Source organism: Oncorhynchus gorbuscha, linkage group LG19 (genome assembly GCF_021184085.1).
Source record: "Oncorhynchus gorbuscha isolate QuinsamMale2020 ecotype Even-year linkage group LG19, OgorEven_v1.0, whole genome shotgun sequence".
NCBI lineage: Eukaryota > Metazoa > Chordata > Actinopteri > Salmoniformes > Salmonidae > Oncorhynchus > Oncorhynchus gorbuscha.
In genome coordinates this window covers 43,250,336-43,274,614 of record NC_060191.1, presented here as the reverse complement: position 1 = coordinate 43,274,614, position 24,279 = coordinate 43,250,336, and the positions used below count along the sequence as shown (strand labels likewise).

General features: G+C 45.2%; 1 protein-coding gene across 1 annotated transcript in view; it reads left to right on the top strand.

Moving 5' to 3' along the window:
• The window catches only part of LOC124006191 (histone-lysine N-methyltransferase MECOM-like), a 245,601-nt gene that overhangs the window by 208,613 nt on the left and 12,709 nt on the right, over positions 1–24,279 (top strand). The window contains 9 exon segments of the mRNA XM_046316034.1: positions 8,998–9,132; positions 14,794–14,896; positions 15,133–15,394; positions 15,899–16,046; positions 16,420–16,573; positions 20,613–21,827; positions 21,830–22,034; positions 22,236–22,323; positions 23,207–23,233. Of these exon segments, the coding sequence (XP_046171990.1) occupies positions 8,998–9,132; positions 14,794–14,896; positions 15,133–15,394; positions 15,899–16,046; positions 16,420–16,573; positions 20,613–21,827; positions 21,830–22,034; positions 22,236–22,323; positions 23,207–23,233 (2,337 nt within the window).

The window sequence follows — 24,279 nt, the reverse complement described above, 5'->3', positions numbered from 1 at the left end:
ATGTTTTCAAAACGTTACCTTTGACTCCAGTGCGACTTTATCGCACCCCGTGGTCCACATACACATACAGAGTTGCATGTGTGTTGAGGCGCTGCGGAGGAAGTGTCTGTGTGATTACCGCAGCCTGTTGGACCTCTCTCAGACTCAGTAACACCCCCCTCCCCTTCTCCTCCTCCTCCTCCTCCTACTCAGCCCCTCCACCCGCAACGGAGCATTCCTCCGGCTGCTCTTTGGAGCAGGGGCACACGCCGGGTAGCTCCAAAAATCAGCTGCATGTATGTTTTCAAGTCCTCGCCCCACTCTCTGATTTGTACATTTACCTCCTCCCACAGTGTGAATAGTAGCCTACATTGTACCTCAGGCCAGTGGTCATGTTTGGTCAATGCCTTGTTTTAACGCTCCAGTCACGTCTAGTCATTCCTGCTGTCAATTCAATTTACTTCATTTTAGCTACAGGAGACAATATATCTTATTCACATGGAGAATCTCTTATAGATGTGGATCTTTCTGGAATCGGAATAAAAGCTAATTGAACCGTCAATGTGCAGCAAAGATACTTTTAAGCACACGTTAAAAATACTTTTAATCACACGTTATTCACTAACATAGATCCGAGTTCGTGCATCACATAGCCTATATCTGACAGTATGATAATTATATCAAAACTAAGCTTAACTGTGAGGTTAGACATTCATCACAGCATCTGATTGCTGCTAAAGCCTATACCCTAGACCCATAGGTTAATTAATATATTTTAAAGCAACAGGGATCAAAAAGCTTTTCCTAATTCTCCGTTTATTGCATTGCCTATTTATACTTCCTTTTTTCTAACATCTCCTAGTTCTATTTTAGCTGTCAGAATATGTCTGCTTCTCTCCCACTGCTGGTCAGTCTCGGGTGGGAAAGCGCCTGCATGTTGTCGGGATGGAACCTGGCCTGGGCCCCACTGCAGAGCAGAGCTGTCACGGGAGTGGGGGGGGGGCGCTAAAACAGAACAGACAGTGCCAAAATGATGGGGTACTAATTCGGAAAATACGCAGGGCCCAGTCATCAAAGGCCGAAGAATTTGTAGGAAATCATCCCTCTCCCGGAATGCCTGGCTGACCCCGGCAAATGAAAATAATCCAAAGGAATTAGAAGTGAGCTGGTCTGGTCCTGAGAGCCCCGGGCGGCAGGGAAAACATAGCGGGCGCGCTGTGTCGCTCGGAGGAGCTGGGCTGAGCCAGGGGTCCGCTGACCTTGTCCACATAAAGCTGTGATTTATGAAGTGCAGGGCACAGCAGCGGGGCTTCTGTCTTCTCCCGGAGAACCAAATTACCGAGGTGGAGATTAACACGCGCTCGCAACGGGTCTACTTCCAGACCAAGGAAATGTTTTATTTACATTTTTCCCCTTTCATTTCCTCTGCTCTCTTTTAATGCGAATTGGTCCGTGAGGAGACTCCGGGACTTTTTGGAGGGGTGAGGGGTGGGGGTGTTCGGGGGTGTTCGGTGGGAGAGATAGTAGCCATATGCAAAAATGTCAGTTTCTGCTTTGACTTCAAATTTCAAAAGTATCAATGATATGGTTAATGCAGTGTCTATTTCACTCACCTGGATATGTTTACGATATTGTATTGCATTTGTTATGTATTTTTTAAAATCTCGATTAGGTTACATTATAGATATTAGAACACATATTTAGAACACTAACATTTTCAGCATAATCATTACAAAATAAAGTTGTTGGCTAATTCGCAGTGAAGTCACTATAACTGTTCAAATTCTGATAAGTCCTAAAATTACACACCATGACACGGGTGTTGTATCAAAAGTTATATTACTCCTAAATTCGTGTGAGTTTTTAAATATGTTTTTGCCACCTGATTGAATCGCCTCACACTTAACCAAAATAAATAGTCTAGGTGGGCCCGTCTGTAGAGATTCATGATGGAGGCTTAATGCAGCTTTTCGCCCGTGTCAATGGGAGGTCTCTCCATATGAATGGTGGAACTATTTCATGTGGATTTGGCTGCGATATTTTCTTTTTCTTCCCTTTTTTTTCTCTTTGGGAGGATGTGCTGGAATTCACCTTATACACAGTGCTTCCATTAGAGCGACTCAGCAGCCTGACTCGTTGCGGCGGTCGGCATCATGGAGTAGGTCCCTCATGGAGTCAGTTTGCACCTACCCGGCCCAGGAATCCCCACCGAGGGGCTCGTGGTGCCGTAATGCTCTGACTCATACACAAGCTGAGTGTAGATAAACAAGTCAAACAAATGAAGCCCCTTTATAAACCAGATACTCACTAATGCATTTTGAAGTAAAGCCATAGATTTTCAAGGGGATTTAAGTTAAAACTGTAACTAGGCCACTAAGGGACATTCATTGTCACCTTGTTAGCAACTCCAGTGTATATGTGGCTTTATGTTTTAGGTTATTGTCCTGCTGAAAGGTGAACATGCCTCCCTGTGTCTGTTGGAAAGCAGACTGAACCAGGTTTTCCTCTAGAATTTTGCCTGTTCTTAGCGCTATTCCATTTCTTTTAATCTTAAACTGCCTGGTCTTTGCCGATGACAAGCATACCCATGACATGATGCAGCCACCACCATGCTTGAAAATATGAATAGTGGTACTCAGCGATGAGTTGTGTTGGATTGGCCCCAAACATAGAACTTTGTATTCAGAACATGAAGTTATTTTCTTTGCCATATTTGTTGCAGTTTTACTTTAGTGCCTTAATGCCAACAGGATGCATGTTTTGGAATATTTGTATTCTGTACAGGCTTCCTTCTTTTCACTCTGTCAGTTAGTTTAGTATTGTGGAATAACTTAAATGTTGTATATCCATCCTCAGTTTTCTCCTATCACAGCCATTAAACTCTGTAACTGTTTTAAAGTCACCAATGGTGAAATCCCTGAGCGGTTTCCTTCCTCTCCAGCAACTGAGTTCGGAAGGACGCCTGTATCTTTGTAGTGACTGAGTGTATTGATACATACAATATCCCATAAGGTCAAAGTAGAATTATGTTTTTAGACATTTTTACAAATCCACAAAAACATTTTTACAAATCCACATTCAAAGGGATATTCCATGTCTGCATTAAATAAACATATATATCTACCAATAGGTGCCCTTCTTTGCAAGGCATTGGAAAACCTCCCTGTTTTTTGTGGTTGAATCTGTGTTTGAAATTCACTGCTGGACTGAGAAACTCGCCAATTACAAATAATTGTATGTGTGCGGTACAGAGGTGAGTCATTCAAAAATAATTTGAAACACTATTATTGCACACAGAGTGAGTCCATGCAACTTATTATGTGACTTAGTTAGCAGATTTTCACTCCTGAACTTATTTAGTTTTGCCATAAAATACAAAATTTCAAGACATCTCAGCTTTTCATTTTTAATTCATTTGTAAAAATGTCTAAAAACATAATTCCACTTTAACATTATGATATATTGTATGTATGCCAGTGACACAAAATATGACTTTGATCAATTTATAATTCAGTCTGTAACACCAGAAAATGTGTAAAAAGCCAAGGGGGTGTGAATACTTTCTGAAGGCACTGTAAATAGCCCACTGATATCCTGTGAAACTCAAGCGTAAATAATAGCAAAGTAGCCTCATGTTTCCTACACTCAATATAAATTGGGAAATGCTTTGAAAATGTAGTGATGGATTTGTCCAATACTTAAATTGAGAACATTTTCCAAAGTAATTGAGTTAACAAACAACTAATACAAACAAATCAGCATGAAAACCTTTGAGAAATTTCACAGGACTTTTAAGTCGATGTTCAAAAAACATTATCCGGATGCCGCAGATGTGAAGTGTCACCCAAATCAGAATGAAACGGTAAGTGGCGTAAAATAGGAGAAATATAACAAAAGCCTCGAGCAGGCTTTTTGGTTTGTAATCTGTTATTAAACAGCTATTACACACTTTATGTGCTATAATCATAATAACAAAGGCTTGGGTTCTTTTGATAGCGCCGAACTATTTAATATACTTACGTAATGTAATGGACTAGACTATATGGCGAGTTTTTCAAATAAACATAAATTAGACTATGGTTTAAAACACTATACATGGGGGCTTTAACAAATGAACAAATGTTTTAAAATTCACTTCCACGGCTCCTCTTATTGTGGATCCAAGAAATGTATTGTAGGTCGTTCAGGTGATTATATATTCAGGCCCATGCAACTGAATCTTTCATGTCTCATCTAGCAATTTAACGCTTTAGTGTAGAAGATGTTGTGTGCTGCAATTCTGCGGACGAGAAAGCAATGACCCCCATCTCAATAACTCAGGGTCTCCGCGCTTGACTGATGCACTTTTCTCAGGAGATATAGGCACACAGGCTGGGAACGTCGTTCAGTATGGAAGGCTTACAACTCAAATTTAGGCTATCCATGAATCTAAACCCTGTTCAATTCTCCACTAAAGAAAACACCTATCACAATGTCTGTATGGCATTAAAGAACGCATTGAAAGGCAACTAATACCTTGTAAAAGTTTGTTCAGTTGAGAACGCCATCTCCCGACTAGGGAGAGAAGTACAGGCTGAGAAACCGTGAGCGGTCTCTGGTCCAATCTACATTTACCCCAATTTACCCTGGTCACTCGGACCTGCTAGTGATACCACAAAACCCTTGTTTATCCACAAACGTTTCCTCCCTTTCAGAAAGAGCTCTGGGTCTCTATCAGAATCCTCGATCAGACCCGGAGAGGCCCGGCCAATCACTTTCCCAGATTACTTGCATTTAATACACAATGGATCATAAAACAAATCCCTCATCCTGACAGGAAGAAAATAGAACAGCTCATAGCTTGAGCTTTCCCAATTTATGGCTAAATTAAAAAGGCTTCCAACAATGGACAAGTCGAGGAAAGGCAGGAAATCAATGAGCTGCGGACCGGGGGCTCTTTTGGGTTCTCAAGCAGCGCGGACTATGGGAATCTCTGGCGAGGTCCACCTTATTTACACATGATTTTTCCTGTCCTTCCTGCACATTTGCTCTGCAATTTCATCAAACAATGGGAATTATCTGGGATAGAAGGTCAATGTCACAGATAGCGGCCACTGAGACATATTAATAATCTCTTCGCACCCCCACTCCCCTCACCCTCTCCCAGAACATTATAGACTCCTGTTCATGCTTGCCCTGAATAACCAAGTAGGCTATAGCCTACTTTTCTATTATTCTAAGTGGTCTATTTTTTTTCCGATTTGATTATCCAAAAGAGTTTAGAGTTGGACATAAATGTTAAGAAAAAAGAGTGAAAATTATTATTATAAAAAAAAAATTGAAACATACAAACAAGCAACAACAACAATACAATCAGGAAAAAGTCTTAATTGTATGTATGTATGTTGGCCCTGCTGTATATGCAAGCTGTTACCATTCATTGCAGATCAAGCTTAGCAGAATCATATTTAGAAAGCTATAAATTGGATTGGCATGTTTAGAAATGTGTGTAACAACACCATGCAGGACGACGGCATGTTGGTCACCTGCGTCCTACGTCTCTCAGAGCGGCGAGGGCGAGACAGGTCACTGGGGCGCATGCCTTGTCTGTCCCGTAAAACAGGTGCTCCAAGCAAACAAGGAACGCGTCACTTAGGCCTAACAATAAAAGTTGTTGTTTTCACTTGGACTATTAATGAGGCTTTATTTAATTAAAACAATGCCTTTTACACGCCATTACGTATTTTATTAATAACACAATTGTTTTTTAAATGTACAATATTCTTAGATGAGAGTCACTGTCATCATTCAGTAGTCTAAGCTAATAGCATTTTGTGCTTTAACTGGGCTTGGAGTGAGCCGCGAACCCACCCCTCTCGTTGCTTAGGGAAAAACGAGTGAAACGCGAATGATTGCATAATTATTCGGTGGTTTCATCAAAGGCAAATTGGGCTGGTGTGTGTATGTAGTCAATCCCATAGAAGCCCATCCCGACCTCTCTCTGACCTCGCCTCTCCACCGGTCCCCTGTCACTTTAAAATTTACTGCGGGTAGCGTCGCTCAACTTCCGACTGCGGACAGGCAAGATAGCCCGTTTTGCATTGCTCTCTATGGATGGGCGAGCAAGATCCTCTTTAAGAGACAGTCCGTGAAACAGAAACACACACATCACACAGTACGGGACGCGCAAGTAGGTGGGCGATCCTTCCATCTCACTATCACGCGCCGGGGGGAGAGAGAAAGGAAAAGTTGAATCGTCGCTCGCTCCGCCGCGCTGACACCTGGGAACAGTGAAGGTTCAGAAAGAGAGGAGCGGACGAGACGGGCTCGCGCGGACGGGCTCAACTTGGACCAAGTTAATGTGCCTAGGGATTATGCCGGTGTCTACATGACAATAAACGAGCGAGCGAGAGAGAGAGAGAGAGGAGCAAACGTCTTGTGGGTCGGAGAAAGAGAAAATACACTGTTAAATCCCTTGGCGCTTTCAAGAACACAGGGCACTACACAAATGGAGCAAAACTAAACGAACGATACTTTTTCACATTTTTGTGCTTATTTCCAAACAAGGCATTGCAGTTTTCATCAACTGTTTTTTATTTTATTTAAATTATTTCTGCGCACGTCGTATTTGCAGATATTGTATTGTTGCACCAATTGTGCAGAGGATTTACCACGGTAAGCAGCGATCTATTCTGTAACCTTGTTTTTTTATGACCAAACGAACATTCTAACGTGTTCTTTCTCAGTGATACAATTATGGTCATTAATTGTATGAGCTCTCAATATAAATGAATTGTCAAAACTATTGACAAGTATTTTTAAAGAGTGAGTCAATACGTTTTCATCAGACATTATGAAATATTGTAGGCAACATAAACGTCGATTGGTGTTCTTAACCGGTATTCCGTTATGGATCAGAGCATTATGTATCGCTTCTTCTTCATGTATTCCGTTATGGATCAGAGCATTATGTATCGCTTCTTCTTCATGTATTCCGTTATGGATCAGAGCATTATGTATCGCTTCTTCTTCATGTATTCCGTTATGGATCAGAGCATTATGTATCGCTTCTTCTTCATGTATTCCGTTATGGATCAGAGCATTATGTATCGCTTCTTCTTCATGTATTCCGTTATGGATCAGAGCATTATGTATCGCTTCTTCTTCATGTATTCCGTTATGGATCAGAGCATTATGTATCGCTTCTTCTTCATGTATTCCGTTATGGATCAGAGCATTATGTATCGCTTCTTCTTCATGTATTCCGTTATGGATCAGAGCATTATGTATCGCTTCTTCTTCATGTATTCCGTTATGGATCAGAGCATTATGTATCGCTTCTTCTTCATGTATTCCGTTATGGATCAGAGCATTATGTATCGCTTCTTCTTCATGTATTCCGTTATGGATCAGAGCATTATGTATCGCTTCTTCTTCATGTATTCCGTTATGGATCAGAGCATTATGTATCGCTTCTTCTTCATGTATTCCGTTATGGATCAGAGCATTATGTATCGCTTCTTCTTCATGTATTCAGTTATCACTTATCATTGTTTCCGAATCAAGTTTATTTTCTATGTCAGTAATAGGCTATATGCTTTCTTTTTTAAAAATCGTGTTTATAGGCATATTATTGGTTCGTTTTTATTGATTAAAACGTTATTTGTGTTTAAATTATAGGCAATAAGTAAGATGTCATGTTGCATTGTCTTGCGGAATTTAATTCATAATGCAAAAAGGGAATTGAGCAAATAGATAAAGATTATGTGCATTTCCCACACGTGTGCTTATCACATTTTCAAGGCAGGCCAGAAAAAAACGAGCATTAGGCTATTTTGTTATTTTGTTATATTATTTGTAATTTATGTTATACATTGTGTAGCCTGCAACGAACTCCTGTCCTGGCTGACCTTCACAGTGGCCTTTTCACACGATTTATATCTCTCCTTAATTCGTTGTAAAAAATAATCATATTTCGGAATAATTATCAGGCCTATCATTTATCTATTCCTAGCATCTATCGAAGTAGAATTATGTTTTATTTTACGTATAGGCCTGCTTTGGTCATATGGTAATATCGTTAATTTACTGAATATTTTAGGGTAGTTAATTATGCCTACATAGCTTATAATAAAGTCGAAATTAGGGAGTTCTTTATAAAAACGGGTTGTTTCTTTTGAGTGAATGGCGTGCATTAAAGGTTATTTGCATGTCGCAGCCCGCTTGGGTTAACGTGTTTTGGCCCTTTTCACTCCTAAATATTAGGCGCTATTGTTCAATATATCCTCATCATCAAACCTCTGAGAGACTTTTCAATCAACTTCAGCTTTATAATAATATTACGTTTTATTTAAAAAGAAAACCAGTTGATATCAGGAATTGTGGAATAGAGTAAATGTTTCAACAAATGTTAATACGAATATAAATGTGTAATAATCATTTAATTACACCGTTTTTTTGTTTCGACAAAATACCAACACTGATTTTGGGGTTGCTTTTTGTGCTTTAATTTATTCAGCACAACTCAGTATTTCATTTGTTGGTCACTTGATAATAAGCATTGTTATGAAACAAGTTGCACACGGTGAAGTGGCTCCAATATGTTCGTTATTATTACCATATTCATGGGATAATTGTAAATGTTCAGCAATAAAGAAATACATTCGTTTTGATGTCTTAAAAACATTGTTTTACACATGCCTTTTAATTCAGCACAGTGACATTCAGCACTGTGATATTCTCTATTGCGTTTCACTGCTGTCATAGAGAGTGTGACTGTTCGTGTGTATGAGTTTGAGTGGGTTTTTCATTTGTGTGTGTGTGTGAGAGAGAGCAGGACCCAGTTCAAGGTGTGTGTGTGTGTGTGTGTGTGTGTGTGTTCCTGTCCTGCGTGTGTAATACTGCAGCCTCACAACAGTGTGGCCTTGTTTCTCGGTGGGAGGTATGTGGTTCGTCCATGTGGACACAGTAACCTGTGCAGAATCAGATAGAGATCAAAGTGTTAACCCCCCCCCTCCCCTCCCCTCTCTACCTCTCCAGATCTTGGACGGGTCGGGCCATGTAAAGTTCTGTGTGGATGCCAGCGAGCCTGATATCGGGAGCTGGCTGAAGCACATCCAGTTTTCCCCCACGGCCCACCAACACAACCTGACGCCGTGCCAAATAGATGATCAGGTATGTGAAGAGAAGACCGCCCTCCTACCTGCCACAGGGCCTCAGTGAACCCCCATGTCCTGCCTGCCTGCCTGCCCGTTGTTGTGTTATAAGGTGTTATTGTGATCTAGTTCAGATAGCCCCTGTGCAGCCCACCCTACGTTCAGTATCAGGCCCCCTCTCCTCACACACACACACACACACACACACACACACACACACACACACACACACACACACACACACACACACACACACACACACACACACACACACACACACACACACACACACACACACACACACACACACACACACACACCCTACCTCAGAGGGCCCATCTGTGTGTTGTGTTTCTGTGTAATTGTGTCTTGGCTTCGGTGTGTCGAGGACCACAGGGCCAGATCACACACACCACACACGGCTGCCGTGCTGATAGTCACAGACACTTCACACACGCTTGCACTGTAAACTTCCAGATATGTGTGGAATGCCCCATGGCTCTTTCTCTCCTCACCTGGGAAAGACAGGACAGGAAGTCCTATCTGACACATAGGGGCATTTTCACTTCACTCATTCACTGGTTAAATCGTCTTTTATGGACTCAGATTACACACACACACACACACACACACACACACACACACACACACACACACACACACACACACACACACACACACACACACACACACACACACACACACACACACACACACACACACACACACACACACACACACACACACACACACACACACACACACTCCGATAGTAAGGGAGACTTTATTTGTCATGGACAGTGCATTCCATGTCTTGATGGAAGATACATTGATAGAAACGTTTGCATCACTTTTCATTACTTCTTCATAAATAGCTTCTAAATTACTTGTATATGTTGCAGATAACAGATAAGGAATCGGTTTCAGATGTAATATTGATGACTGGATGTAATTTGTAACTAGAAACATTGTCATCATGATTGTACTCATCATTAACATTATCATAACGTCACTATACAAACGATTGTTTAACACAAATGATTTAGGAAAAGTGTATTTTGAGAGGAAGACGACTTCAGATCCCTATTTGACACGGTAGTATAATGAATCCCAATGGGTGTGTCCCAGTTGTCACCCTATTTGCTATAGTGCACTGTGTATGCCCCCTATAAGAGCTCTGGTCCAAAGTAGTGCGCTATGTAGGGAATAGGGTGCCATTTGAGACGCAGGCCAATGTGATGCAGTGTTTGACGTAGCCTTCTGATTGGCCCTCTCTCTGAGGTGTGACTGACTGTCTTCACTGTGGTGCTGCTCGGGTGTCTGTCTAAGTCTGGCCTGGATCATGGACAAGGCTGTGATGAGATTATTGTTAGGTACCACACACTGTCACAACACTGTCTTCATATGTCTTCCGGTCAACCCTCGTGTTCCTCATAGCACAGCAATGGCCCACAAAGCCCGTCGAGGCGTAAATGACGTGTGTAAAGTGAAGTGGTCTGGTTGGATGTCAGGAAAGTCTGTCAGTTATGCCGGTTTCTATCAGAGTATGAATGTGTGTGTTTGTTTGTCTTTTATATGCCTCGTAATCCACACGCTGTGCAGGATCGGGCCCTTGAGCAGGACTATGTGTATGTTCATTGCGGTTCTGATGGCTCCCCGTGCTCCTCATCCTAAAGCTGGATGTGAGGAATGTCGTCCCTTACCTCCTTCCAACAGGTTTTACAGCTGCTGGGAAGTGCTGACTGTGAAGTCAGCCTGAAAGCACATATTACACCCTCTTACACAATCAGTCCCACATTGTGGACTAACCTGGCTTCCATCCTCTTATTTCTGACCTAGTCCTGTTTATAATAAAACTTTATGTCCAATCTCAAGAGGGCGAGGAAAGTAAAGGAGAGGAAGAGGGGAGTGGAGGAAGGGAGGAGAGAGAAGAAAGAGAGCTAGAAGAACAGTCAGGGGTTCCTACTTGTGTGTGTGTGTGTGTGTGTGTGCGTGCGCGTGCGTGTGTGTGTGTGTATGTTCGGGCATAGAGAATAGCAAGGCTTGCGTAGTGCTGCAGCAGTATGGAGTGTGTGATCATGTCTTAGCTATAAAGTACAAACATGTGTAAACATGTTATTTTAAACAGTGTTATTACCGATAAAAATAACTATTCATCAACGTTCTGCAATGCAGTCGGTGACTATTGGGTCTCATTCAATCAATGATCTGAGATCAGATCTGTTGGAGGGTACAAAAAAATATTGAAAAAATTCAGCACCGTAGCGGTGACTAAAACTGCTCTCTGGTCAGATTCACCTGTGATCATCACTGAGCATTGTACAGAGAACAGATTTGAAGTACATTTAGTTTGGGAAATGTCTCAACCATATCCCACACGTACAGTAGCCTACATGGAACAGGCTGAAGGCTAAATGGATTAGCGGTGTAATTCTCATGATCTGACGAGCGACTAAAGACTCTTTCATAAGACTGTGGATGGATATGAGGGCTAATCTCATTAGCCATATTGATTCTCCCACGCCGCACAAAGAGACATGAAGTGGATGAATTGACTGTTTTAATGTGTGAAAGGTTCTGTGATCATAGAAATAGACTGGAGAGCTGAGTGTCTCAGTGTGGAAGTGCTGATCTAGTGTCAGTTTTGTCTTTTGGATCATAATGAATACAATTATATAGACAGGGAGGACCTGATCCTAGATCGGGACTCTAGCTGGTGGCTGGCATACCTGATAGATGACCTATCTGAGAGGAAGGACGTTGGAGGAACAGAGAGGGCGGGTCAGTGTCCAGAGGAAAATCGGACTCTTTGTTTGCACTTGTGACTAATGATGTCAAGGCAACCCACTTCTCCAAGATAATAGCCTCTGATACGTCTGTAGTTATGACCTCTACAAGAAACAGAGTGAGAGAGAGAGAGAGCGAGAGAGAGAGAGAGAGAGAGAGAGAGAGAGGGAGAGAAAGAGGGAGAGTGTATTGTGTGTGTGCATGTTTGTGCATGTGTCTGCTCATGTGTTTGTCTATGTGTGTGTGTGCGTGTGAGTATGCGTGTTTTTCTAGGTACCTATCCTCAGTGCCTCCTTGTCTTTTATGTTAGCCCAATCCCCCGTTGATAATGCAAGGTAATAAAGTCTAGTAATGATTGTGTATCCTGTGACTTCTGGCTGGCTCGGGAGGTCAAGGCTTGGGGCTCTGGAGGTCAAGGCTTGGGGTTCTGGAGGTCAAGGCTTGGGGCTCAGGAGGTCAAGGCTTGGGGCTCTAGAGATCAAGGCTTGGGGCTCTAGAGATCAAGGCTTGGGGGTCTAGAGGTCAAGGCTTGGGGGCTCTGGAGGTCAAGGCTTGGGGCTCTAGAGGTCAAGGCTTGTGGCTCTAGGGGTCAAGGCTTGGGGCTCTAGAGGTCAAGGCTTGGGGCTCTAGAGGTCAAGGCTTGGGGCTCTAGAGGTCAAGGCTTGGGGCTCTGGAGGTCAAGGCTTGGGGCTCTGGAGGTCAAGGCTTGGGGCTCTCTATCCTCGTTGGTTCTCGTCTAGTCCAAAGGTGTGGCTGGCTGGCTCTCACAGTGTGAACTCAAACCCTGTTCTTATCTAGCTCTCTGTTATTTCTAGCTTCTGTCCGTTTACAGCCCCAGACTAGGCTTCTCTCATTCTGTGTCAGCCAGCCCTTATAGGGGCAACTCATAAGGCTTTTTGAGAGGAGTTGGAGATCTGTACAGTGCAGAAACGTTCAACCAGTTTGTGTGTGTGTGTGTGTGTGTGTGTGTGTGTGTGTGTGTGTGTGTGTGTGTGTGTGTGTGTGTGTGTGTGTGTGTGTGTGTGTGTGTGTGTGTGTGTGTGTGTGTGTGTGTGTGTGTGTGTGTGTGTGTGTGTGTGTGTGTGTGTTTGCGTGCTTACGTGTATGTGTGTTTCGGGGTGTGTACGGTATGCTTGTTTGTGTGTGTTTGAGTGTTTGTCTGTGGCGGCCCACAGGGAAGGGGTGTTGCTGAGGGGAATTCCCCCATGTTGATACTCACTGCAGTGCCTGTGTGCCAGATTGTATACCATCTGCACAAGAGCAGAGATACTAGCTGCAGTAACTTGCTCCCCGCGGCCACATTCTGCCTCTTCTGTGCCACGGTCCACTAGCGGCTGTAACCTAAACCCAGATCAATTTGTGCTGTCTTGCCAACTCTTTGTCACTCATTGTCACGCAAGACAGCACAAACAGATCTGGGATCAGGCTAGCTGTACCCCTGATAGCTTTTCAAAGACTCTATCAGTTTCTGAGGGCGGAATCCCTGCAGCCCTAGATGGCTGTCTGAACTGGTCTGTTATTGTTCCCAACCATCCATATTATTGTGGCCTGTTGGTCTGAGGGCAAAAGTCCTGGACCGAGAGCTGTTGACCGCGCTAGACCGACAAGAAGGAGCTGGGAGGGGGTGAGAGGGGGGCTCTATACAGATGAAGGGGGGGCAGCTGAGAGAGCTAGCCGCTCGGCTATTTGGACCCTCTCAGTTCCCTGCATTCTCCTCCTGAACAATTGGGTCGAGGCTGGCTCCCCTCTGACCAGGACGCTCGGCCCTCGCCCTCGCTGCCGCCACACAGCACTGATGTCATGGCGAGCCGGGTACGTTATCTCCCAGGGCCAGTGTCCCTGTGACCCGCGCCCTTGTCAGTGTCCCTGTGTCTCCCCTGTCATATTCCTAATAACCCCCCCCCCTTCCCGTCCAAATGTCACCACGGAGCTGTAAGGGAAGTTAGTAAGTTAAACTTTCAAGGCGTGCCAAAAATAACGCCATCTGTGATTGTTTGGCAGAGCATCTATTGTGTTCGTATGGGAAGTCCCACAGATCTCAGGGTCTCTCAGATGACCCATCCACTATAGCCCCCCCCCCCACATGCACACACCTTGGAGTGTTTTATATTGTGTAGATTGTGTGTGTAGTGTGTAGTAGTGTCTGTGAATGTGTGTTTGTGTGTGGCGTAGCGTATATGCTGTGCATGTAAGTGTTTGCCTTTGACTGTGTACTGTATACATGTAGCACCACAGGTAGTCATGTGACCCTTAGTACTGGTCATCTCTCCATATTTATGTCACCGTGCACTAGGACCATGAGCATATAACAGTCCTTTTTGATAAAGCATAGCATGATACTGGTATAGAGTGGGCAGGTGGAGTTTTGCCTACTCACACACACACACACACACACACACACACACACACACACACACACACACACACACACACACACACACACACACACACACACACGCACGCACGCACGCACGCACGCACGCACACACACACACACACACACACACACACACACACACACACACACACACACGGCATCACAAATATGTCACCATGCACTGCAGCAGTATCACATCTCCCAACACGTTTTACTGCCTCTTCCTCTGAGGTCCAGCCGTGTTGAGAGCATTCTACTACTGACATATTATGTGGTCCTCTCTGCTTCACGCTCGGCCCCCAATATCCTCCCTGTTTTCTAAACTGTGTGTGTGTGTGTGTGTGTTGAGGCAACATTTGTTTGCTTTCTGCATCAGTGTTCTTGTTTCAGTAAAGTGGAGGTGTGTGATTCATATGGTGTTGGTCGGCAAGGTTTTGAGTGTGTGCGTGTGTACTCATGTATGGATATACTGTAATGTCATATGTTTAAATCTGTGTGTGTGTGTGTGTTCTGCAGATTTTCTACAGAGTGACTCGAGAGATCCAACCAGGAGAGGAGCTGCTTCTGTACATGAAGGCAGAGGATTATTCATGTGACAGCATGGCTCCTGATATGCACGGTCAGTTCTCACACACACACACACACACACACACACACACACACACACACACACACACACACACACACACACACACACACACACACACACACACACACACACACACACACACACACACACACACACACACACACACACACACAAATATACACACATACACACACACACACATAAACAACACACATACACAAACACACACACTTAAGACATTCTTCCCCTTACTCCCCCCTGTCCAGAGGAGAGACAATATCGCTGTGATGATTGTGACCAGCTCTTTGAGTCTGTCTCTGAGCTGCTGGACCACCAGAAGGTTCCGTGTGGGACACCCACCTCAGCCTTCCTGGGGAACCCTGGAGGGGACAGTAGTGACCTGGAAGGCCCCGAAGGCCTGGAGCCCCATGACCTGCACCTGTCCCACAGCCTCAACCACGACGGCCTCAACCACGACGGCCCCCAGGAGTGTAAGGAGTGTGATCAGGTGTTCCCCGACCTCCAGAGGTGAGAAGGCGTCCTCATTCCCCCTTGTTGATAGGACCGGTGCCACTCAGCTCAGAACCCCTCTATGTCACTCAACCTGCACCCCCCTCACATGCCTGATGACGGCTGCATATCAACCTGAATCTATAGTTGTCTTTTGAACTGTTATTGATCCTGGGTAAGGTCCTTGTTTGCACACTTCGTTCATGTTACTTTATTGGGTTGTTTTTAGTTGAGAGGCTAGTGAGGCAGAGGGTTGGAATAATGTTCCTCTGTCTCTGTCTGTCTGTCTGTCTGTCTGTCTGTCTGTCTGTCTGTCTGTCTGTCTGTCTGTCTGTCTGTCTGTCTGTCTGTCTGTCTGTCTGTCTGTCTGTCTGTCTGTCTGTCTGTCTGTCTGTCTGTCTGTCTGTCTGTCTGTCTGTCTGTCTGTCTGTCTGTCTGTCTGTCTGTCTGTCTGTCTGTCTGTCTGTCTGTCTGTCTGTCTGTCTGTCTGTCTGTCTGTCTGTCTGTCTGTCTGTCCTACAGTCTGGAAGCTCACTCTCTGTCTCACTCGGAGGAGAGGGAATACAAGTGTGACCAGTGCCCCAAGGCCTTCAATTGGAAATCCAACCTGATTCGTCATCAGATGTCACATGACAGTGGCAAGCACTACGAATGTGAAAACTGCACAAAGGTACAGTCATGTACCTGCTCAAAGGTACAGTTGTGTTCGGGTGGGTAGGTAGGTGTATGTTACTAGAGCAGGGCTCTCCAACGCTGTTCCTGGAAAGTTACCATCCAGTACGTTTTCACTCTAACCCTCATCTAGCATACCTGATTCTAATGATTAGCTGGTTGATAAACTGAATCAGGTTAGGTACAACTGGGGTTGGAGCAAAAACCTACAGGAACAGGGTTGGAGAGCCCCGTATTAGAGTATATTTTGTGTTGAATTGAATGTGTGAACAAGTGTACATGTACATGCATTTATCTCCTATATATACTGTATCCATAGTCGCAGATGGGTGACCCCCCTGTGTATCCCTCTCGTCCCCCCCCCCCAGCAGGTGTTCACAGACCCCAGTAACCTGCAGAGGCACATCCGTTCGCAGCACGTGGGGGCGCGGGCTCACGCCTGTCCCGATTGCGGGAAGACCTTTGCCACGTCCTCTGGCCTGAAGCAGCACAAGCACATCCACAGCAGTGTCAAGCCCTTCATATGTAAGTCACTCAGACCCTTCATATGTAAGTCTGCACGCTTTTTCCACATATTCTACTAGCTTGTTAGAACTCATTTAGAAAAATCGCTAAGACGCCCCGTCTCTTATGTTCTGACCTGGTACATAATACTAGTTGACATGTGAGTTACTCCATGATAGATTTTAACGCAGTCCCATACCTATTTTGACCCTCTCATTGTTTTAAAGGGGAATTTTAACTTGAAAACCATTTCTTCATATATTCTTCATTAGTCCACTTTTGATACTGTCCCAGAAAATTGTGCATATCAACATTCAACTTTTCAAGATATGTTGCTTCCTGTCTCCTGAAGCCCTAAATCAAGCAAGAGCAAAACATCTCTTTAGGATTCATTTAGCATATTCATGAGAATTTTCCAGGAAGTAAACACAGAACTTCTATTATAATAGCTATGAGGCTTGTACATATATGTGCAAAATAAAATGTTAAACCATATTAAGGGTACTCTGATGAGAACTATGTGAAAAAGTGGTTTTAGGGTCAAATGCCCCTTTATATAGCAGTCCTTTAAGTACTTTAAAAAAAACTCCATACAGTAGCACTTTAATATTAATTTATATTATTTGGTATTATTTATTATCTATCAATTTTGAATATCATTGAATATAATATGTTGTGATTGTAGTATTAATGTTGAATGGTACTGACTTTTGACATTTTGAAAGTGGCATGTTGATTTTGGTAATATGTACATATCTATAATATACAAGATTGCATAAGGAGAACATAAAATGTTTCATTCCACAGGAATTGTAGTCACAGGGGAGTGCTATTTTGAAGGAGAATGGTATTTCTGTTACTAGCTGAACAACAGCAGTACGTGTCCCATGCCCCCATCTCAGCAATCGCACACCTTGTTGACCCAATGACCCCTAGTAATGACCTCACACTATGACCTCACGTTTTAACCCTACTGTTGTCCCACACATTGACCTGTTCAACCATCCATGACCCCCCCCCCCGTTGACCCCAGAGCTCATACATTTGATCCCACTCTCTTTCACACTCCCTGTAAATGCCAACCCTGTGGTCAAACATTACAACCAGAACCACAACACATGATGACCAGACCCCAGTTTTGCTTTTCAGAGAAAACACATTTTCAGAGTTTTTCCTTGTTAGGTCAGGTAGTCAGGAAAATCTTCTGGCCCCAATAATGATTTTTCACACTTTCACCTCACACACAAAGCACAGTGATCTTCACCCTTTGACCCCAGCTCCGTGACCCCACATGCAGGACAGAGGGGCTTGGTCCGCCTGCGGACCACCATCTCCCCCCTCCCCTCTAAATGCACCATTCCACGCAAATAGCAACCACATGTCCCCTCCACCGTGCTCCGAATGGGAGTACATTTGCAGTAATCAGTTGAAAATATGCAGGTTTGAAAAAAGCTAATGCCTGTGTAAAAAGACAGAACGCCCTCAGCCCTCAGCCCTGACGGCCCTGACAGAGACCATGTGTGTGTCCGTCTTCCGTCTTTGTTTGTCTGTGTGAACAGTATGTCGGTCAGCGTGTGTGTGTGTGTGTCCATGTGTGTGTCCATGTGTGTGTGTGTGTGTGTGTCCATGTGTGTGTCCATGTGTGTGTGTGTGTGTGTGTGTGTGTGTGTGTGTGTGTGTGTGTGTGTGTGTGTGTGTGTGTGTGTGTGTGTGTGTGTGTGTGTGTGTGTGTGTGTGTGTGTGTGTGTGTGTGTGTGTGTGTGTGTGTGTACATGCATGTGTGTGTTTGTACCAAGGTAGAAATTCTGTGGCTGTGTCTGTCTGAGGAACATTCCGGCCCTGGTCTTTCATTCAGACACTGGGGCTGTCTTACTCAAAGCTGCTCTTCACAGGAATGTGTTTATAATATTTAGTTACAGTTTATGGAGACCTGACAAAACACACGTGTGGAGTGGATCAGGTCCCTCACACCCTGTGTGTCATGTGTGTCTGTTGTAAGTCTGTAAATGTCAGCAGTATGTGATTTACAGCCACGGGCTTCTACTCGTTCTACAACAGAGAGGAAACGGATAACAACACCCACGTTATCCAACGAGCCTCAGGCGCATCAAATATTTACGCCTAGACTCAACATCTCTTGATCAATTACGACGTTGACTCCCTCGAAGACATAATCATTCACTCTGTGACCTTTGCCCTGGATTCAAAGAGCATTCATTATTACAGCACGGTATGCACGTCATTGTCTTTCACACGTTTCCCAGTACATTTCCAAACCACCATATGAAAAAAGAAACACCGTTAGACGGCATACTTTATATTGTGATGAGTAAATATTTGAATCAATCACATTCCTATAAACTACAATATTATTCAATATCATACATATTTTTTAAGAGTATGTTTTGATATGAAATTGTCATCCACTTTCCATTTTTACGGATGCCAATGTAAAAATAAATAATATATAAAATAGAGAATTCCAATAGAGAATATGAAACAGAATGGCTATTATCCAGAAGCTACTGTATGTATAGATATGATCTCTATACTGTTTTTGTTTTGTTTTTTTAAATCTAGCTATCATCTAGCACAGGGATCTCCAACCTTTTCTAGATTGAGAGCTACTTTAAAAAATGTCACAAGCTACTGAGAATACTTTTTTTTGGTCTGGCCCTTTAATAGCTCACCGAGCGAATGAGGAATGATGGTTCTGTACTGCTGCTGCTCATGTCATAGCAAAGTGTGCAAATAATAGATACAAATGATATACTTCTGCTAAGTAAGGCTACTTTGCAGTTATCATTTCATTGAGAAGGTTTTGGGGAAAGTGTTTCTGTCAACCCACAATATGGTTTTCACATAAACCTGCTACACACGGAGTGATAGACAAACGTTCGAAGCACACAGACAGACAGGGCAATATTGGTGGAAATCAATTGGCAGACTTTGTTTGGCTTTTTAAGCCAATAGTGGCTAACCAGGGGTGAGATAATGTCAGTGTTGCGTTGATTAGATAGTAGCTGAGAGCTTCAAGTGTCTGATTCTTATGAGATTTGTTTGTGACAGTTTTCAGTGGAAAACCTGAAAAATAGCAGGAACTTTAAGAATTGTTTAGCGAGCTACTCATTGGTGGGCTGTGAGCTACTTGTGGTCAACCTGTTGGAGACCCCTGGTCGAGCCACTATGTTCTGTTCAACAATGGGGTCTGCCACATAGCAGGGTTGGCGTCCACGGGGTCAGACAGGGAAGGGACTGTGGGACTGTGGGAAGGTTACAGTGAGCTAGATGACAGGGACAGGGGGGAGTGGGGGGTGTGAGGGGTGTGAGGGGAGGCGGGCAGCGGAGGACGTGAGCCCTGTCCCTGGGAACCCGGACCTGCAGGATAGGATTCATTCAACTCTGCTTCCTTCACAGGCTCAAAATAGAGCCATTGTGCCGTGTGTCTGCAAGTGAGTGTGTGTGCGTGTGTGTGTGTGTGTCATGCGTTATGTGATATTTTAATATCTGTGAATGTGTCTGCATAAATCTATGTGTGTGTGTGTATGTGTGTGTGTGTGTGCACTCATATCTGTGTTCTTGTCTATTGTGAGTTCTGTGAATATCTATGAATGTGTATGCATGTCTGTGTGCACACGCGTGTGTATGTACGTGTACGTATGTGTTTGTTTACAGTCTCCTTGGGAGTCTGACCCTGGGAGCACAATGCCCAGAGGTGCACTGTGTTTCATGTGCAGGTGATGCCTTCCACTGACTCAGTCTCAGCCCCGAGGAACAAAGCCCCATGACAATGCTAGGATCTGGCGACTCATCCCCCCCTTCGCCTCACTGAAATAACATTCTCAGACTAGGACACCCAGCCAGTCTCTCATGTACTGTAGTCCACCATCCTGAAATGCATGTGTAGTGTCACGACTAAAGCCTGGTGGTTTTCCTTACGACTGGATCTAAGGGAAAACTCTTGGCCCTTATGGTCGGAGATGTACTCTGTGTATGTGTGGGTGTATGTGGTGTTGGACATTTCTCTGAATGTCCCGTGTCTGTCTCCCTCTCCCTGCAGGCGAGGTGTGCCACAAGTCCTATACGCAGTTCTCCAACCTGTGCCGCCACAAGCGCATGCACGCCGACTGCCGCACCCAGATCAAGTGTAAGGACTGTGGCCAGATGTTCAGCACCACCTCCTCCCTCAACAAGCACCGGCGCTTCTGTGAGGGCAAGAACCATTTCACGGCAGGGGGGTTGTTCGCTCATGCCCAGGGCATGTCTCTCCCCGGTGTCCCTGGTGCCATGGACAAGGCCGCTATGGGTGGGATGGGGCACAGCAGTGCCAGCCTGGCAGACTACTTTGGGAACCGGCACCACAGTGGCCTGACGTTTCCATCCGCCCCTGGCTTCCCCTTCAGCTTCCCGGGCCTGTTCTCTTCTGGACTGTACCACCGACCCACCCTCATCCCGGCCACCTCCCCAGTCAGACGGCCCCCAGGTCCAGGTACGGAGCACAGCAAGGGCCCCCTCCTGTCGCCCAGCCCCAGGGCCCAGGAGGCCAGAGAGCTGCTCAAGACCCTCCGTAAGGAGGCATCGCCCGGCAACGAGCAGCCTCAGGGGACAGAGCAGCGACAGGCCCAGGGCTCCTCCTCCAAGCAGAGGCATGGCGGCGGCAAGATGAGCAGCCAATCAGAGAGCAGCGACCTGGATGACGTGAGCACGCCCAGTGGGAGCGACCTGGATACCACGTCAGGCTCGGAGCTGGAGAGCGACATGGAGAGCGAAGGCCAGCGGGAGAGGGCACCCCGGGAGAACGGGAAGGGGCCCAAGAGGAAGGCGGGCGGAGGCCCCCAGAGCCCCACCATCCAGACCAGTAACCATACTAAGGAGTTCCAAGGCGGCCCCGCCTTGTTCCCTCCCTCGCTGGATGAGCACACGGCTGTCTCAGGGGCGGTCAATGACTCCATCAAGGCCATCGCCTCCATCGCTGAGAGGTACTTTGGCTCCACGGGGCTGGCGGGCCTGCAGGACAAGAAGGTAGGCACCCTGCCCTACCCCTCCATGTTCCCCCTGCCCTTCTTCCCAACCTTCTCCCCACCCGTCTACCCCTTCCCAGAGAGAGAGCTCAGACCTCCAGGTCTCAAGGGGGAGCACCAGTCCCCACCTGATGAACCCACCAAGAAAGGCCAGAGCAGGACCTCTGAGTCGCCCTTTGACCTTACCACCAAGCGCAAGCAGGAGGAGAAGGTCCCCGCCCCTTTACCCCCGTCTCCAATTCCAAACCGGAGGCCTCCTCACGTTCCACCAATCAGGACCAGCCGCTGGATTTGAGCATGGGCGGCCCGAGGCACCGCAGCAGTAGCCGCACCTCCCGGAGGGAGGAGTCGAAGAAGATCCACGTGTTTGGAGAAGACACGGCAGGGGTGGAGCTTCCTAAAGCCGACACCTCTCTGCAGCACGCTAGGCCCACCCCCTTCTTCATGGACCCAATCTACAGGTACTGTGAATCTCTAGAACTAAACCTCCCCAGTTCAAATATCACTCACTATCAGACTCATTTAGACCCATTGTGTGTTATTATATTATGTGTTAGCAATATGTGTCTTTAACTTCCTATAGGTACTTTTTCCTATATCGTTGGATGTGAATGTATTTTAGTGTCGGTGTCTAAGAACTGATAGAGTTGTAATATTAGCAGGGTTGAGAAGAGGAAGATGAACGATCCGTTTGAGGCTCTGAAAGACAAGTACATGCGGCCCGCCCCCGGCTTCCTCTTCCATCCACAGGTACGTCCTGTCCTATCTCAGTGTTTCTGTAGCTTCACAAAGACAGCCAGACCAGGGGCTCTTTTTGGTTTTGAGGCCCAGGCACGGTGAGTCAATCTGGGGGTGGTCCGAGGTGGTCTGGTTGTGATGGGGACCAGAGCCAGTGTTCAGCCTGATCCATGCTAAAGCATGTTTGGGTCTGGTCTGTCCTGTTCTCAGCTATCTGAACCAGATGTGGGAGAATGTGGGAGACTGAAAAGGGCACAAAGTGACACGTCCTCACATATGTGTCTTTGACTAAAATATAAAAAATGATACCCTTTTAAAGTTGCAGAATTTTGCCCCCGGACTCTACGCTGCCTGTGATTTCTCTATTGTGTGTAGCGTGACTCAGTGTGTGTGTGTGTATTGACATGCGTTGACATTCATGCGTTCGCTCTCCCCAGCAGTGAAAATTGGCCCGTAGGAAAAGTGAAAAGATTTTCTCAGGGTCTGCTGTTTTTTACTGACCGTTTCAGGCCTGGTTTTTACTGGCTGTTTGAGCCGTCTGATTTATGTCCCCTCTCCACACTCTGTGAACCAGTCTCTAACTCTGTAACGCCACATGGCCGTGGCACGTGGCTTAATGAGGTGTCCTATCAGTAGAAACAGTAACAGCGTTTAGGCCATTTTTATTACTTTACGATGTTTGGACACACAAATCAGTCGCAGAAACACTCTGACCACAGGGGCTCTTTATTTTGCAGTTGTACATTTTTGGGTTAGGGGTTTGTTACCAAGTCACCTGACCCCTTGTGACATCCTCATCCCCCAACCAATGCCCATGTGTTTCCAATAAAAAGCTGTTGATCCGTGGTCTACTTCCTGGTTCTGACTGCTCTTTTCCTTCTGTCCCGCCCCTCAGTTTCGTATGCCAGATCAGAGATCCTGGGTAAGTTTCCTCTATACCTATATGTCTCGGTGCTTCTGCCTCCCCTAGACCCCCAGACTCCCCCTGTGTGTGCATTGGTCCTCATCATAACACCCTCCATGTCACTCAGCCTGCGCATAGCTCTGGCCAATCTCCAGCAACGACTGACCAGGCATCATCCAATCACAAGCCATCAATTCTTATCGATGGATTTTAGACCTGTTTGGTGATCACATAAAAAAACAAGGTTTTCTCAGCTTGCGATCTGCTTTCTCACTCATTTTGGTAAAAAATGTATGTAAAGGTTTAGATTAATTTAGAATTACTGATTTGTCCACATGACAGGCCTGGGATTTATAGCAGGGTTCCACCCTGTACTGCTAACGACACTGTAGGTTCTATATATATTTGCTTATTTGGAGAGTAAGGCAGTGCTGTTGGAATGGGCACAGAGCGGGTGAGATGAAGGGGGGGGGGGACTGCTTTGCATCAGCGCGAGGGTAACAGTCACTTAGGGACCGAGGGAGGGAGGGGGAGTTCCTCCCTCTGACATCTGTTTCCAGATAAGATCAACAATTGAGAATGCATCTCACTAATTAAGGCGCTCTCAGCATCACTGACATCTGAAGATAACTAATCAACAGCTGGCCCCACAGAGACACTACGGCAACAAGCAAGTTCAGACAGGAGGGGGCTTACATCTAAAGGGGATTTTAGGGGAATCACATTTAAGTAAATGTGCAGGTATTTATCCTCCTTGTTCCCACAATTAGACTTCTCACAATCTGTATTATATCAGATGAGATCTAGAGAACCTGATTTAAAATCTATACAAATCTATACAAATCTATAAAATCTATAAAATCTCAAAGGCTTTAGAGCCGTTTCTTCTGATTCTGACTTCTCTCACCGGTAGTAGACGACATGGAGGGTTCTCACAGAGAGAGTAACACAGCTGAACTGAACAGCCAGAGAGGAAGGAGAACGAGTGTGTATCAGAGGGAGAGTTGCCTCAGTAGACAGAAGAACAGCCAGGGTGGGCCTAGCTGTTTTAGCCTCAACTTCTC